The 14,482-nt window shown below is 50.8% G+C and overlaps 1 protein-coding gene and 1 pseudogene across 1 annotated transcript; one reads left to right on the top strand and one right to left on the bottom strand.

Moving 5' to 3' along the window:
• Positions 1 to 5,138: 5,138 nt before the first annotated feature.
• On the top strand, positions 5,139 to 5,257 carry LOC112478886 (annotated as a pseudogene).
• A 2,171-nt stretch (positions 5,258 to 7,428) lies between these two features.
• On the bottom strand, positions 7,429 to 14,461 carry LOC102883643 (carcinoembryonic antigen-related cell adhesion molecule 1; the record flags this gene model as incomplete). The annotated part of the gene is made up of 4 exons (XM_025045994.1): positions 7,429 to 7,586; positions 9,757 to 10,011; positions 10,407 to 10,692; positions 14,135 to 14,461. Coding segments are annotated over 4 exons (1,026 nt in total), but the record flags the coding sequence as incomplete, so codon positions are not given.
• Between the last annotated feature and the right edge of the window lie 21 nt (positions 14,462 to 14,482).

The following is a 14,482-nucleotide window of genomic DNA, read 5'->3' as shown; positions in this document are numbered from 1 at the left end:
GGTGGGTGGGGTGGGGCCGGGAAGGGCTGTGCCGGTGCAGAGTGACTCAGCCACTTGGCCGGTGAACCCATTGGCTGAGCAGGGGAAATCCGTCCTATGGCACCTCTGGTGAGCTAGAGCAAAGTCGAAGACAGGCATCCTTGAGCATGGCAGCCCTGGCGGGGAGGGAGGCCAGGGAAAGACGTGTGGCCCGAGGAGACACCATTTTCTTTTTCTTCTTAAAGAAGTCCCTTTAACATTTCTTGCAGTTCTGGTTTGGTAGGGATGAACTCCTTTAGCTTTTTCTTGTCTGGGAAGCTCTTTATCTGTCCTTTGATTCTAAATGAGAGTTTTGCTGGATAGAGTCATCTTGGTTTAGGTCCTTGATGGTCATCCCTTTGAATATATAGTGGTAATTGCGTCTGGTCAGCAAACTTTCTATTGAGAAATCACCTGACAGTCCTATGAAAGCTCCCTTGGAGGTAACTAACTGCTTTTCTCTTGCTGCTTTTAAGAGCCTCTTAGTCTTTAATCTTTGACGTTTTAATTTCAAAGTGTCCACTTGTGGGCCTCTTTGAATTCATCTTGTTTGGGACCCTCTGTGCTTCCTGGGCTTGTATGGCTATTTCTTAAAAATTATTTTTCTCATTGCTGATCTGATTGGGTGTTTTCTGCTGCCTTATTTTTGAAATTGCTGACTTGATCCTCTGCTTCATCTAATCTGTTGATTCCCCCTAATGTATTCTTCATTTCAGTTATTGTATTCTTCATTTCTGACGGGTTTTTTTTTTTTGTGTATCTCCATTTTTATGTTTCCTAGCTCTTTGTCGAAGTTCTCACTGAAATCATTGAGAATTCTTCTAACCGGTTTTTTGAACTCTGCATCTCGTAGATTGCTTGTCTCCATTCTGCTGAGTTCTTTTTTCTGGAGCTTTGTTCTGTTCTTTCATTTGGGACATATTTCTTTGTGTTCCCATTTCGATTGCCTCCCCGTGTTTGTTTCTATGTATTGGGTAGAGCTGCTGTGTCCCCTGGTCTTAGTAGAGTCTCTTTCTGTAGTAGGTGTCGGGTGGACCCAGCGATGCAGTCTCCCAGGTCACAGGTGTGTGTCCCTCATGTAGGTTGTGTGTGTCCTCCTGTTGTAGTTGAGACTTAGTTGCTGCTTGCATGTCAATGGGAGAGACTGACCCTCGGTCTGATGGATTGTGAAGATTGGCCATGACAGACGCACAGGAGCTGCTGTGCAGGGGTTGACCTTACGGAGCAGTATTTGCTTTAACAGGGCTCTGGTGCGTACCCAGTCTGCCCCTCGGATGTGTCATTTGTGGAGGTGGTTAGCTGGTCCTCTGGTGTGGTCTGACGCTGGCCAGTGGAGGTGTTGGTTTGGGAGCCTATTGGAAGGGGCTCTGGTATTAGCCAAGGTCAGCTGCTGTCTGTACCCTGATACAAGGAGGTCCTGAAGGCACAAGTAAGTTCCATAAAGAAGTGGCCCAAATGCATATATGGTCACCACCCCTGCTACACTGCCTTTTCTCTCCCAGCCACACCTATGGGCTCATGGAGATTTACCTACAGTCCGTTGACATGGAGGAGAGACTCAGGTCTGGCTGACAGACGGTTTTGTATGGTGCAGGCATCACCCCAGATGGACAGCTGCAACACTGCAGCCCCTCTCGGTGGGCAGAGCTTCAGGCAGGACACCTGGTTGTTCATTGCCTTTGGAAGGAGAAATGGCCAGATGTGTGATTAGATACCGGTTCATGGGCTCTGGCCAATGGTTTAGCTAGATGGGCAGGACCTTGGAAGGAACAAGATTGGAAAATTGGTGACAAGGAAATTTGGGGAAAAGTTGGATAGACTTCTCTGAATGGGCAGAAAACCATAAAGATCTTTGTGTCTCCTGTGAATGTTCACCAGAGGGTGATGCAGCAGAAATGGATTTTAATAATCGGGTGGGGAGGACGACTCGTTCTGCGGAGCATCCTCTTCCCCAGCTGTCATTGGCCAATGGGCTCGTGAACAAAATGATGAGAACTCTGTCACCCAGTTTTAATTAGGTGAGTACAGCAAGTCCATGTGTGTGTTGAGGAGAGCAGCCTTGTGTGTCAGAGCCCAAGCAGAAGGAGGAGAGCCCCCCATGTAGGTCCTTGGTGTAGGGCATGGGAGTCTGAGCAGGAGAATGAGGCCATCCACACGTGGGGTGGCCCAGCGCATGGAGTCACAGGCCGTGAGAGAGGGGCATCCATGCAGAGAGGGGAACCTCTGCCTATCACACCCTTCTCAGGCCACGGAGGACTTGCTGTGCCCGCCTGATTAAAACTGGGTGATGGAATGCTAAGAAGTGTCCACTGGGTCACTTGGGTGCCAAGAATATTCTAGAGCCCAGCATCATGTAACAGCAGCCCTCCCTCCTGCTGATTGAAGACAATGACTCATGCCATGAGGGTCATTTCTTCACTTGCCTGCTGGCCTCTTGGCATGAGGCGCCCTCAGAGACAGGGCAGCAGCCACAGCATCAAGTTTAATCAGATTCTTGCAGTGTCCCCTGGTGCAAACACTTTCTCCCTGGGCTCCAGGCCCTCTAGACCCACAGACCTAAAAGCTGTGGATGAGAAGCACCAATTTTCCGAGTGGTCGCTGGAAATGAAAGCGAATGACAGGGGACATTCCTATTTCTATCCCTGGTTCCTAGGCTCATGTGTTCTCTCTTTTTTGGACCCGGCACCCTAGGATGGCCACTGACTTCAAGTGTATACGGCATCTTGAAGGATACAGTTCCATCCTCAGGGGAGGTCATCTCCAAGACGGCGCCTCAACTGCAATTTGGGGGCCGTTTTACTGCTCTGTCCGACTGGCAGCTGCAGGCAACGTGTATGTGGTAGGACCAGTGGGTCCCACAGTTGTGTGGTCGCTACTTTTTCCTTCCCTATAAAGTAAATTCTTGGTCCAAGGGGATGTTGGTCAGGGTCCCACACTAGTCTTGGCACCAAGTGGCTGTTTGGTCTCCTTGAAGTCTGGTGCCATATTGCTGGCTCAGTGTCGGTCTTTGTTGCTATGGGGCTGGGCATTCCGTGGTGACAGTGGCTCTACTAGCTTGGCGAGAGGGAACTCATGCCGTGGGGCCTGTGCTTAGCACCCACCTCTATCCCATTCGTGAGCCCATTGTGCAAGCACTGGAGTGGGCTCACCATTTCCCCTCACCGCTGCCTGTTTATCAAGGCTGCTCATGGGTGTGACTGCAGTGTGCCCTCTGTTCATGTTGGCTTAAAGCAGTTATTGGAGCTCTACCTGCAAACAACTCAGGGCTTTTTTCTGCTTTGTTGGGTGGTGTATTAGTCAGGGTTCTCCCGAGGAAAAAAACCAATAGATAGAAGATAGATAGATAGCCAGATGATAGATAGGTAAATAGATGACACGTAGATAGATGACAGATAGATAGATAGATCACCCAGAAAAATGTCGAACTAAATATCTAGGTACCCAGTAGCCCAGTCAAGTTAATACATAAAATTAACCAGTGGAGTTGGTCGTAGAGACCTTCTCATGAGCCCATAGGTGTGAGCTGAGAGGATCCATGCCCGATTCTATATGTATCACTTTTGTTTTGTGATAGGTGTGCTGGGCCTGCCTGACCTAATGATTTGGTGTATCTGATAGAACCTAGATCATGATGAGAAGTTCTGGCTACCAGGTCACTTTATGTCCCACGTTCAGACACACTCTCTCTCCCAGGGCCTAAAAGCATGTCAAGAGCTGTTTTTCTATTGTTGCAGAGGAATGGCCTTGCTCCAGAACCCCAGGAGTCTGCACTTTTAGTCTCTTATTAGGTCCTGCTAAGGGCACCATAGGGTATATTTCATTCCTCCAACATGGGTTAGAGGAGATTCATAGTGCGATAATGTGCTTCTCTTTTGGAGGTTATGGCCAACATGCCCTGACTACTGGAGCCCTAAAAACATAATAGATACAGCAGATTTCTGAACGGTCACAGATGTGGATAGTGCTCAGGGCCACCAAACTCTCCAACTTCTTTCTAAACTGATGATTATTAGATCTGAGGCTGTCACTGGCGTCATTGCCATCAGTGGATGTCATTGTTATCAGTCATCGATATTAGCAGGCATCCACTTCGAGCCTTTGGAGCACACGCGTCTTACTAGGCATTCAGAATACCTGCTACTCCTTGTTCATTAGGTCTGACTATTACGTTGTCATCAATGTAATGGATCAATGTGATGTTCTGCAGAATGTCCCGATAGGTCTTGGGACTGCAGTGGGGCCAGGCCATAAATGTAGACTGTTTTTGCTCCCATGTCAATGCAATCTTACTGATTCATCTTTCTGATGGATTTCAAAGGATACAACTCGGAGCCAGCCAAAGGGTGAGATGCGTAGGGTCCGGTTGGGGAGGGTTCCAAGTGCCAAGCTCTGTCGCCTTCTCCCTGTGGAGTGAGGACGCAGCCCCTCCTGGCACACCAACATATTCGCCACCCAGAACTCCCACCCCATCCCCAAAGTCCAGATTGTTTACTGGGTTACATCGCGTAGGCACAATTTTTTCATTCTTGGCCATGCTATGGAAGCCAACCGGCAGCTCTCCTACCCTCCGTGGAGGTCAGGCTGACTCAGAGCCCCAGCCTCCTCGTCACTTGGTTAGTCTCTCTGGTGATCAGCCCCCTCTGGATCTTGTTAGTATGAACTCAGGCATGATGAAAGAGGTTCATGCATAATAGAGACCCTGCTATCTTGAGAAAATTCCAAAAGTTTTAGACATTACCTCCCAGGAACCAGGGAGGAAGACCAATGGCCAAGGAGTTAAATTCTGTGTGATAGGAGTTTGTCCCTTATTGAAAACTCTCTCTTATTTAGGTTTATGTTTCTTACCCTTAGCATTTCCAGAATCCTGGCTCTCAGGAATACGTTCCTGTTCCTTGTTGTGCACGAGAGCCAGGTTCTGTAATTCCTTTGTGCCATCGTCCCTCTCCTCCTTTTAGGCAACCCGACAAGTTCTTCCGGTTATGCTGAGATTTTGGCCCTAACTGTTGGTGTGGTGACCAAGAGGGCTGGTGGTCACAGCTCGGGATGGGTCCAGCATTGTCTCGTAAGGCCATCTTGTCTGGCTTCGTTTGAGACACTGGCACAGTCTATCAAGAAGCAGAGTCTACAGCCATGCCAGCCTGAACATGCCCGCTCTCTTCTGATCTCGGAAGCTAAGCAGGGTCGGGCCTGGTTAGTACTTGGATGGGAGACCACCTAGGAAGACCAGGTGCTATAAGCTTAAAAAAAAAAAAAAAAGCAAGCAGGGCCTGTGCGTTTCCTATTGTTGCTGTAACAAATCACCACAAATTTAATGATTAAAATAACACAAATTTATTGTTCTAAGAGTCAGTAAACAAGTCTTAGCTATAATAAAGGTGGGGTCAGGGCTGATTCCTTTTGGAGGCTCTCAGAGCAAATTCATCTCCTTGCTTTTCCAGCTTCTAAAGACCACCTGCTTTCATTGGCTCATGGTCCCTCTTTCTGTCCTCAAAGCACAAAAACCAACCTATGCCTTCATCATATCCGCTTCTCTGACACTGCCCCTCCTGTGCTTAGTGTCTTCAGCTGATTGGATGGGGACTAACCATAGTCCCCATCCATAGTCCCCATATCCATGGAGGATAATCTGCTTTACCAAGACGATTGATTTAATTATTCGTCACATTTTAAAATGCCTTCACAGCAACGTAGACTAGAAGTTGACCAATGAGTTGAATGCCACAGCCTAGCCAAGTTGATACACAACTTTAACTATTACGGACACCCTCTGCAGGCTCAGAGCATTTAGAGAATCGGGGTCAAGTTCTCAAGTGCATCTATGCAGGCGTAGGACCCCGCCTCTAGTCCGAGGGTCCCCCTTCTCTGACTTAGGCACAGAGCGTTCGGTGAGGTTGAAGCTCCACCGAACTATGTGTATGCTTTTTACACGTCAGTTCACATGTGGATCCCTTCAACTCTCACACTTTGCTTTCGACTGCTAAGTGCCAGGTCTGAGCCTGACCTGGACTCTTGTCAATGCTCACTGGCACTTTCCATCAGCCATCAAATTCCACACTCCTTATCTTGACCTTTTTCTCGACTCAGAGACGGTGTAGCAGCTGTGTACCTCCTGGACCCATCCTAGCACACCGCAGATGAAATGTCTGCAACTCTACAGCTGACATCCACCTGGGACACTCGGCACCACACCTCTGGGCCACATGAAGTGCTCACTGCTGTCCTGCGGTGAGTGGTCCAACCCAGACACGACACTTGGGGCCGGCTTCTGAGGACCACTGCTGGTGTGGACGACGGTCTCAGGTCACCTTCCCTAGAAGAAGAGCAGGAGACAGGATTTAGGAGGTTCATGGAGGGGATATTGGAGGGAATTGGCAGCACCAGGAGGGGCTGGGTCTGACTGGGGGCCTGCTACAGCCTGACCACGGGGGGCTCATATGCCAGGCAGTCCCTGGCTGCTGGCTGCTCTCAGGAAAGGGTATAGGACAATGGTCTGGAGAAGGGAGTGTGGCTCAGCTGAGGGCAAACCTATGCTGTGGACTGCACCTGTGAGGGTGAATGAGCGATTCAGGGTACAGGGGCCGAGTGGCGATCCGCAGGCATTCGCTGTATTGTATAGCGGTTTTAAAGGAAAACAATATCAGCTACTTTGGAAATCAGAAGTGGCAGTGAGGGGTGACAGGCAAGATGGGGTTCTGGACAGAGGGGAGATGGAGATTGTGAAAGCGCCCAAGCGTAGTCAAAGAAGTCACTAAGAAAAGGGAAGAACCTGACACACACCCCAGAGGGAAGTGGCTTTGAGAGGGATTCAGAGCTTAACGGGAAGAGTCCTTTGGGCTGTGTGTGTTATGTGTGTATGTATAATTGTGTGTGTGTGTGTGTGTATGTCTGTGAATATGTGTGTCTATGTGTGCGTGTGTGTGATTACGGGAATGAATGTATAACTGAGTGTGTCTCTGTGTCTGCGTGTGTCGAGTTAGATTAAGGGACACACAGACACAAATCTCCAGGGGCCCAGGAGCTTGCAGGCTGACAAGGGACAGGGCACAGGGAATAAATCGAAGAGGGAGATTCGTTCCAGATGGTGCTGGAGATGCAGGGAGTGAGCCTGACCGGAGGACCATGTCGGGGCCGCGTGGAGACAGCAGGCCTGAGCCGGGGGTGTTGGCACATTCAAAAAAGGAAGAGAGTTGCTCGAGGGGGTGTTGAGCAGAAGTGGGTTTCTGAGCAGAGGGGAAGGGCGGACAGTGAACCGCAGGCTTGGGGTGGGGACGAGATACGTACAAAGGCGTTTCAAAATCCAGGGCAGGGCTTTTGGTGTTCAGCTGCCGCCATGGTGAGATGTGCAGTCGCCGGGAAAGCCGGGGTGTGGGTCGGGTGCTTGCGGGGTCTTCCGTTGCGCTGCGGGAAAGCTCACGTCGGTCGACTTCTGAGCTTGAAGATGACCGTCAGCCACGCTTTCGCGTTGGCGAGAGGCCACGATTTCTGAGTGAGTGAAACGAACTGCGGCGCCTTTGGAGTCTGGGTGCGGCGAGGGGCAGGGACCGCGGGCTGAGAGATCTTGGAGGGTTCTGAAGGCAGAAGAGTCTAGAAAATGGAGAGGGGTGAGGGGGAAAAGATCAAGGACCAGGGAGGCTTGGAGTGTGGGGAGCCCAGAAGAATCTGAAAAATGGAGCATTGGGAGAGGGAGGGCGTTGCGGGCCAGAGTGGTCTTGGCCGGTGCAGAGCCCAGGAGAACCTGAAAAGGGGTTGGGCGTGGGGGGAGAGGATAAAGAGAGGGACTGGGGGTGAATCGTGAGGTGGGGAGTTACTCTTCAGAGGTCGGGGTTGCTTGTTCACACTTTCGATGCATCCCGCGCTGTTGAAACTGTGTCTAAGGGCAGCTCGGAGGCATGTTTCAGACCACACCCTTGCCCATCCAGGGTGTCCAAGATCTGTCTTTAACCTTCTGGGGCTACCTCCACGGCATAGAGGTCATGGTCACAGTGTCCCGAAGTAATCTGTCCCTTGAAGACTTCCTGCCCCAGTCACCCGCTCGGGGCCCTGGTCACTCACCCAACTTTCTCGGCGCGGCCATTTTACATCTGCGCCTTCGTGTCTTCCTCCCCCTCACATCGGACAGTGCCTCCTTCCCCTTCCCCTTCCCCTTCTCTCTCCTCCTCTTCCTCTCCCCTCTCCTCCTCTTCCCCCTCCTCCCTCCACCGCCATGTTCTTATGGCGCCGGCCACGCTCTTATGGCGCCGGCCCTCCTCATACAGAAGCAGGAGGTTTCCAAATCCTCCCCTGGACTCAATTCCAGAATTTTACCTTTGAAAGCTCTCCCACCCTCTACACCGCATCCAGGCCCACACCCCTGGTACCTCCTGCCCCTATGGAGATGTCCACCTTGCTCCTCAGGGGTTCGCTCCAGGTCGAGACCACCTCTCTGCTCAGAGCCCCACCCACCAGAGACTCACCCCAAAATGAGAAGAAAGTAACCGCAGAATCATGCCTGAGACCACATTATTGTTGAGCAGTTCTCTGTTTCAAGTTCTTCTTTGTCAGGGAGGTGGAGTTAGGACCATGATGAAAGCAAAGTTGAGAATCAAAATTTTGCCCGAGCAGTTGATGAAATGACAATTGAGGAATCAGTCCAGGAAGTTTTGCCAGGAATCTGTGTGTCCTCCCATCGATCGTGATTATAAAGGATGGAATTTCTGTTTAGTATCGAAGCCACAGTCTCCTCTGTTAAGTTTTTACGATGTATCATCTCATAAAAATAATATGACAGGTAATCTTTTAAGAATTCATGAGGAAAAGTAAATTAAAAAAAAAACAGCAACAGAAGAATTCACGAAGAATGTGTAGGTGCAAACTGGATTCGTAAGCAAAAAAATTAAAGCACGATCACTTGCGAAAGAAATAGGCGGTTATTTTTTTTAAACATCTCACGTGCTATGCGTTGTATATAGCTAAAGCTGCCATTCTGATGACATACATTAGCATCTTCTTGATGACACGTTTTAACAGTGGCTCCAAGAGCATGAGGGCTTGCTCCATTCCGTTTGTCACTAATAGCTCTCTTCCAAAATTCCATATGTACTCACTGAGTCGATTAGCCACAATTTCCACTAGAAAATCCATGACCTTGTCCTTGCTAAATGAAGTAAGCAGATCCAAAGAAATAACGTAACGTGTGTTCCCTGTGGTTTTCGCCACGGTCTGACTTCATTGTAGCATGTTCTGCTTTTTAAGGTAGAAGTACTGTAATATGCTCCGCCCCTTACAGCGAGGTGTGGCAGTTCCTTCTGGGCAACGTTTTCGCGCCATGAAGACTAATAGTGCAAATGCCGGAGGGACTGAGGGGCCATGTGACCCCGATCCAGGGCCGGGGGAGCATGGCCCACTTCAGCTGCAAGAGCTACATTTCTTATATGTAAAGAGTGAACATTTGAAGTGGTTTTAATACTGTAGTAGGCTAAATAAGAGTCTCCATCTGCAGAGCTCCCTCTACCATGTGGGACTTTCTGGGGCCGAGAGAAGCACCTCTCCCCACATTCCAGGCTGGACCCACATCTGTCATGAGAAGTCAAGAGCAAGGAGAGAGAGGGTCTGTGGAAACGTAGTGAGAGGGTTCAGGGACAGACTCATAATTTGCTTGTGACACTAGCAAATGAGAAGTAACTTCTTCCAGACTCTTTTCTGAAAATCGGACAGACCTCCACCCCAGAGCTGGTGCCGATGGTCCAGGGAGCCACTTACTAGAGACTGTGATAATCTGGACTGTGGTCCTGTTGAGGCCAGTGACAGAGTTATGGACGAGGCAGGTATAGGATCCACTGTCATTCACAGTGATGTGGGGGATAAAGAGCTCCTGCATGGGCTCCTGGGGCCTCCCATTGATGAGCCAAGAATACTGTGCAGGCGGGTTAGAGGCTGTGTGGCAGGAGAGGCTGAGGTTTGCCCCGGAACTGTAATGGGGGTTTGAGGGGGAAATGGTGGGGGTCTCCGGGCCATCTGAAAGAAAACAAAGCCAACGTGATGTAATCAGAGGGAAGGGGAAGCTCCTTTTCTGTTCAAGGGCCACACTGCCCCTCTGAGCTGGGTCACAGTCTATTTTTAAAAAGTCTGGGCCATAAAACCCTGTGTTAACTGAGTCCGAGAAATTAACTTGTTTCACATGACAGGTGATTGACCCTGTATCTCTCAAGACAGGAACAACCTGTCTCCAACTAGTATTGTCTCAGGGCTGGGCCCACCTGGATTTGCCTGGGACAGGAAGTCATGGCCAGCCTGGGTGCCTGGGGTGAGGGTCTGTGTACTTGGACTTCAGAGGGATGGATGCAGTCTGGCCTCTGTCAGTGTGGATTTGGGCGGGCAGCCTGGGCCAGGTAGGAACAGAAGTTACTCACAGAGGACGTTCAGGTAGAATGGGTCACTGCGGCCGGCACTCCCGGGGTTCCAGGTGACACACTCATAGGGTCCTGTGTCATTCCTTGTGACACGGAGTAAAGTGAGAGTCCTGTTGTCCTTGGACAGCTCCAGCTGGGCACTGTCTGCTATGCTCTGACGGTTGACTAACCACAGGTAGGTGGCGTTCTGAGTCTCAGGTTCACACGTTAACACTACAGGGTCCTTGTTCTCCACGGGGTCGGAGTTGTTGCTTCTGACATTGGGTGTGGGTATTGATAGTAAACTCTCTTTGCTTTTATTATTGTTTAAAAATACCTTTGTTTCAACAGAGTTTTTGAATGATAATCAAAATAACTTATTTTTCTCTAATTATTTGGACAATAATACTCTATTATCTTCTGGTTTTCAGTGTTATTATTAAGAAGTCATTGTAAGGCTAAATTTTATTTCTTTTTAGTTAATATGTAATTTCTATGTGAAAAATCTCAAATATATTTTCCAGTTTTGTAAAATTCTCTTTAGTTGGATTTATAATATATGGATGCTAATATTACTATTGCAGACCTTCACCTCTTCTGGATGCCTGGCCTGGGACTGGGGGTTTGAGCAGAAATGATACCCGGGCGACCAGGAGCAAGCCTGGAGGTCAGCTCAGGACTCAGATGGCAATGTCTCTCGTGGGACAGGTTGTTCAGGTGACTGACATGAAACAGTGACCGCAGAAAGGGTAGAACAGAGTCAGTGCTGGAAATGATGGGAAGAGAGTCGGGGGACGGCTGGGGCTGGCGGCTTTGGAGCAGAACCACCCTCTCTGCCCTTGGTCCTTAATGTCCCCCGTCCCACTGCAGACGGCGGTGAGGACCATGGTGATCTTTCCTGAAACGCGTTTTTGTGTTTTCTGATGTGGAGGTGGTGATCACTGTGAAGGGGATGTGGTTGGTATCTGACCTTTGTGAATCATTAGTAATGACAAAACAGATTTGAGTAGAAGTTAAACTGTGCAAGAACATGTGAAAATGTTATTAATGCCGCAAAGAGCTAAGACCAGTTTCTGGAGGACTTTCTCTCTAGAGAGCTCTGAAGGTCGCAGACTAGGTTTTGCAGTCCATCCAGGGTCACACTGTGATCAAGGGAAGATGCCACCTTGGGTTTGAAAGCAGTGACTCCCCGGGGAGAGAGAGAGTGTGAGCCTGTTAAGAGGACAGGCGTGATCGGAGGGGAAGTCTAGGTGTGTCTGCTGTATAAAGGGAGGCACGATACCGAGTGAGAAATGATATGTGTATGTTAGTAGATTTAGGAAGCGGGTCCCTGTCGCCAGGGACTGAGACCCACGTTCCATCCCTCTAACCACCTGCCCCTAAGCACCCCCAGCAGCCAGTCTCATGGTGACTGTGGGGCTGCTCAAACATGGGAGGAGTTTCTGTCCTCGCTGGTCCCGCTCTGGGGCAGCCGTGGGGCCTCTGAGTCACCTGTAACCCCCACCGCTCACTGCCATGGACAGTTCTGGCTCTCTGCTCCTCCCATGTCCCTCACCTGCCTCCTCCTTCACTCCAGCCACACTGCCCTGCTCTGCTCTGTTTCCTCCTCCCGGAAGCCTCCCTGGATTCTCCCACTAACCCCTGGGGACAGGCCCACCTTCCCGGGCAAGAGGACCCCAGGATGAGGATGTGAGTCACGAGTCAGGAGTGAAGTGAGCCTGAGAGCTTTTGAGGACTGAGACCACCCATTTGCCTCCGACTCCCTGGTTGAGTCATGGAGAGAGCAGATCAAGGGGTCCCAGTCCCTGTCACGTGGCCTGTTCCTCTTGTTGGCATCAGGGAGGGAGGGAGCCCTAGACAGGGCACAGCGGAAGCTCATTTTCCTGGTGACCTGGGACACTGGCTCATGATGGAGCCCAGGGCTGCTGCTCTGGCTAACTTCTGTGTCCTTTCCTGTGGCCTGTCCACAGGGGTTAGTGGGAGAATCCAGGGAGGCTTCCAGGAGGAGGAAGCACAGCATAGCAGGGCAGCGTGGCTGGAGTGAAGGAGTCAGGTGAGGGACATGGGAGGAGCAGAGAGCCAGAACTGTCCATGGCAGTGAGTGGTGGGGGTTACAGGTGACTCAGAGACCCCATGGCTGCCCCAGTGCAGGGCCAGTGAGCCCACGAAAACCCTCCTACGACCTGAGACTTGGCTCCTTGGGGGGCTTTAGGGGCAGATGGTCAGAGAGATGGAACATGGGTCTCAGCCCCTGGAGGGACAGGGATAGATATGGCCAGAACCTCTTAGGACTCTGCATCCAGGTGCTCGTCTCTGCAGAGATCATGAATCATTCACTCGTTCATTCATTTCACTCATGCGTTCCCCATAATTCCTTCCTCCTTCATCAGAACACTTGAGTGTGTGCCGCATGTTGGGCCCTGAGCTGGTTGCAGGTGTGGAGTGGGGAGTGAGCAGGAAAGTCCTTTCCTTCGTATCCAACGGGAGTGACACCAGCACCTCAGGAAACAAATAAGTGATTTCGAGTCCAGAGCAGGGAGGTGTGGATGGGCCACCTGACGGGATGGCCTGGGCGTTCCCAGCACTGACTCTGATTGTGACTTCAGGTAGTTCGATTCTAGGGTAGACACAGAATAATCCTCCATTTGCTTTCGCTCCCCAGACCAGAATCTCTCCCTCTGAGCTGGGGAAGCCTGAGAGAAAGGACCTAAATTAATGGCTGATCCAAATTAACTAGGTTCATAGACACCTCACAACCCCCTGGAGTGTGCAGGACATGAGGCTTTGGCTGCTGACCGACCTCGAGTGACCCTGATCTGCTGCTCATGGTCTGTGTGACCCTAGTTCAGTGACTGTATCTCTGTGCCTCAGTTTACCCTGAATAAAATCGAGTAAATGGTATATGAACTCTGGATTACTGTGTTGTCTGTGAATTAACCTAAAAACATCCCAAATACTTGACCTAAAGCTTAATATAGAGGAGCTGCCCCAATATCATTATTTGCCTCCATGAGAGAGGGCTCCCTGAGCTCATTCTGGTAAACGAGGGACTTTCAGAACCATTTCTCTCCTCCGTATCTCCCTGGGGACGCGGACCTTCCTCTGGAGTGTCCCAAGCCCCCCAGGGCAGTCGGCTGATGGCCCAGCAACTTTGTCCATCGGTGCTTGCCACACACAGTCTCAGGTGAAGGACTAGGCAACACCCCTGCTCAGACATGGCTCTTGGGGCTGAGCCCTGTCAGTCACGCACCTGGGACAGCTTTGCTCCCTGTTGGTCCTGCCCAGGATGCCAAACTCAACCTGGCACAGGTTCCCTGGGGGGCCCAGAGTCAGGAGCCCTGGGACAGGGGTCTGGGGAGGGGCTGCCCAGGCTGAGCTGCTCTGCGTGGATCCCAGGGGGCCCCTCAGGCCAGGCCACGACCAAGCCCTGCAGGGTCTTTCTCAGGGTCATGGTCACGGGAGGGGCCCAGGGGCTGGACTGAGACTGGTCTCCCTCCACTGAGCTGCTCCCATCAGACTGGTCCTTCTCCCTGTGGTGAATGTCTGCAGGGGCTGGAATCCGGGAAGGGAGCTCTGACCTTAGGAAGTGTGTCTCCACTGTGTGTGTCCTGCACTCAGTGCTCAACCCCCAGCCTGGGATGCAATGCAGGGGGCATCGAGGCAGAGTCCAGGGCTGCCGATCCTGTGTGTGTGAAGTACAATTCTCCACCCGAGACCCAGAGGACAGAGAGGAATCACTCACGGTATACATGGAGCTGTGCAGTTACTTCTTCATTCAGCAAATTTTTCTTTATGGCTAGTAGGGTGTAGTATCCTGTGTCCTCCAAGGTGACCTTCTGGATCAGCAGGGATCCATTGGGGTATATTGTCTCTCGACCGCTGTGTGCAGGCCCCGGGAAACTTTCTTGACTGTCTATTACATATGATGCAATTAGACGGTTTCTGTCCACACTTGCCCCTTTGAACCAGGCATAGCCTGTAATATTCACAGGCAGGTTGTGGACAAGGAGAAGCACATCTTTCCCTTCGGCAGCATTGGACGGCAATGATTCAAGAGTGAGTTGGGCAGTGGCGGGGGGGGGCGCCGGGGGGCGAAG

The sequence above is a fragment of the Pteropus alecto genome, unplaced genomic scaffold (genome assembly GCF_000325575.1).
Source record: "Pteropus alecto unplaced genomic scaffold, ASM32557v1 scaffold474, whole genome shotgun sequence".
NCBI classification, from domain to species: Eukaryota; Metazoa; Chordata; class Mammalia; order Chiroptera; family Pteropodidae; genus Pteropus; species Pteropus alecto.
This window is presented reverse-complemented; position numbering and strand designations above follow the sequence as displayed.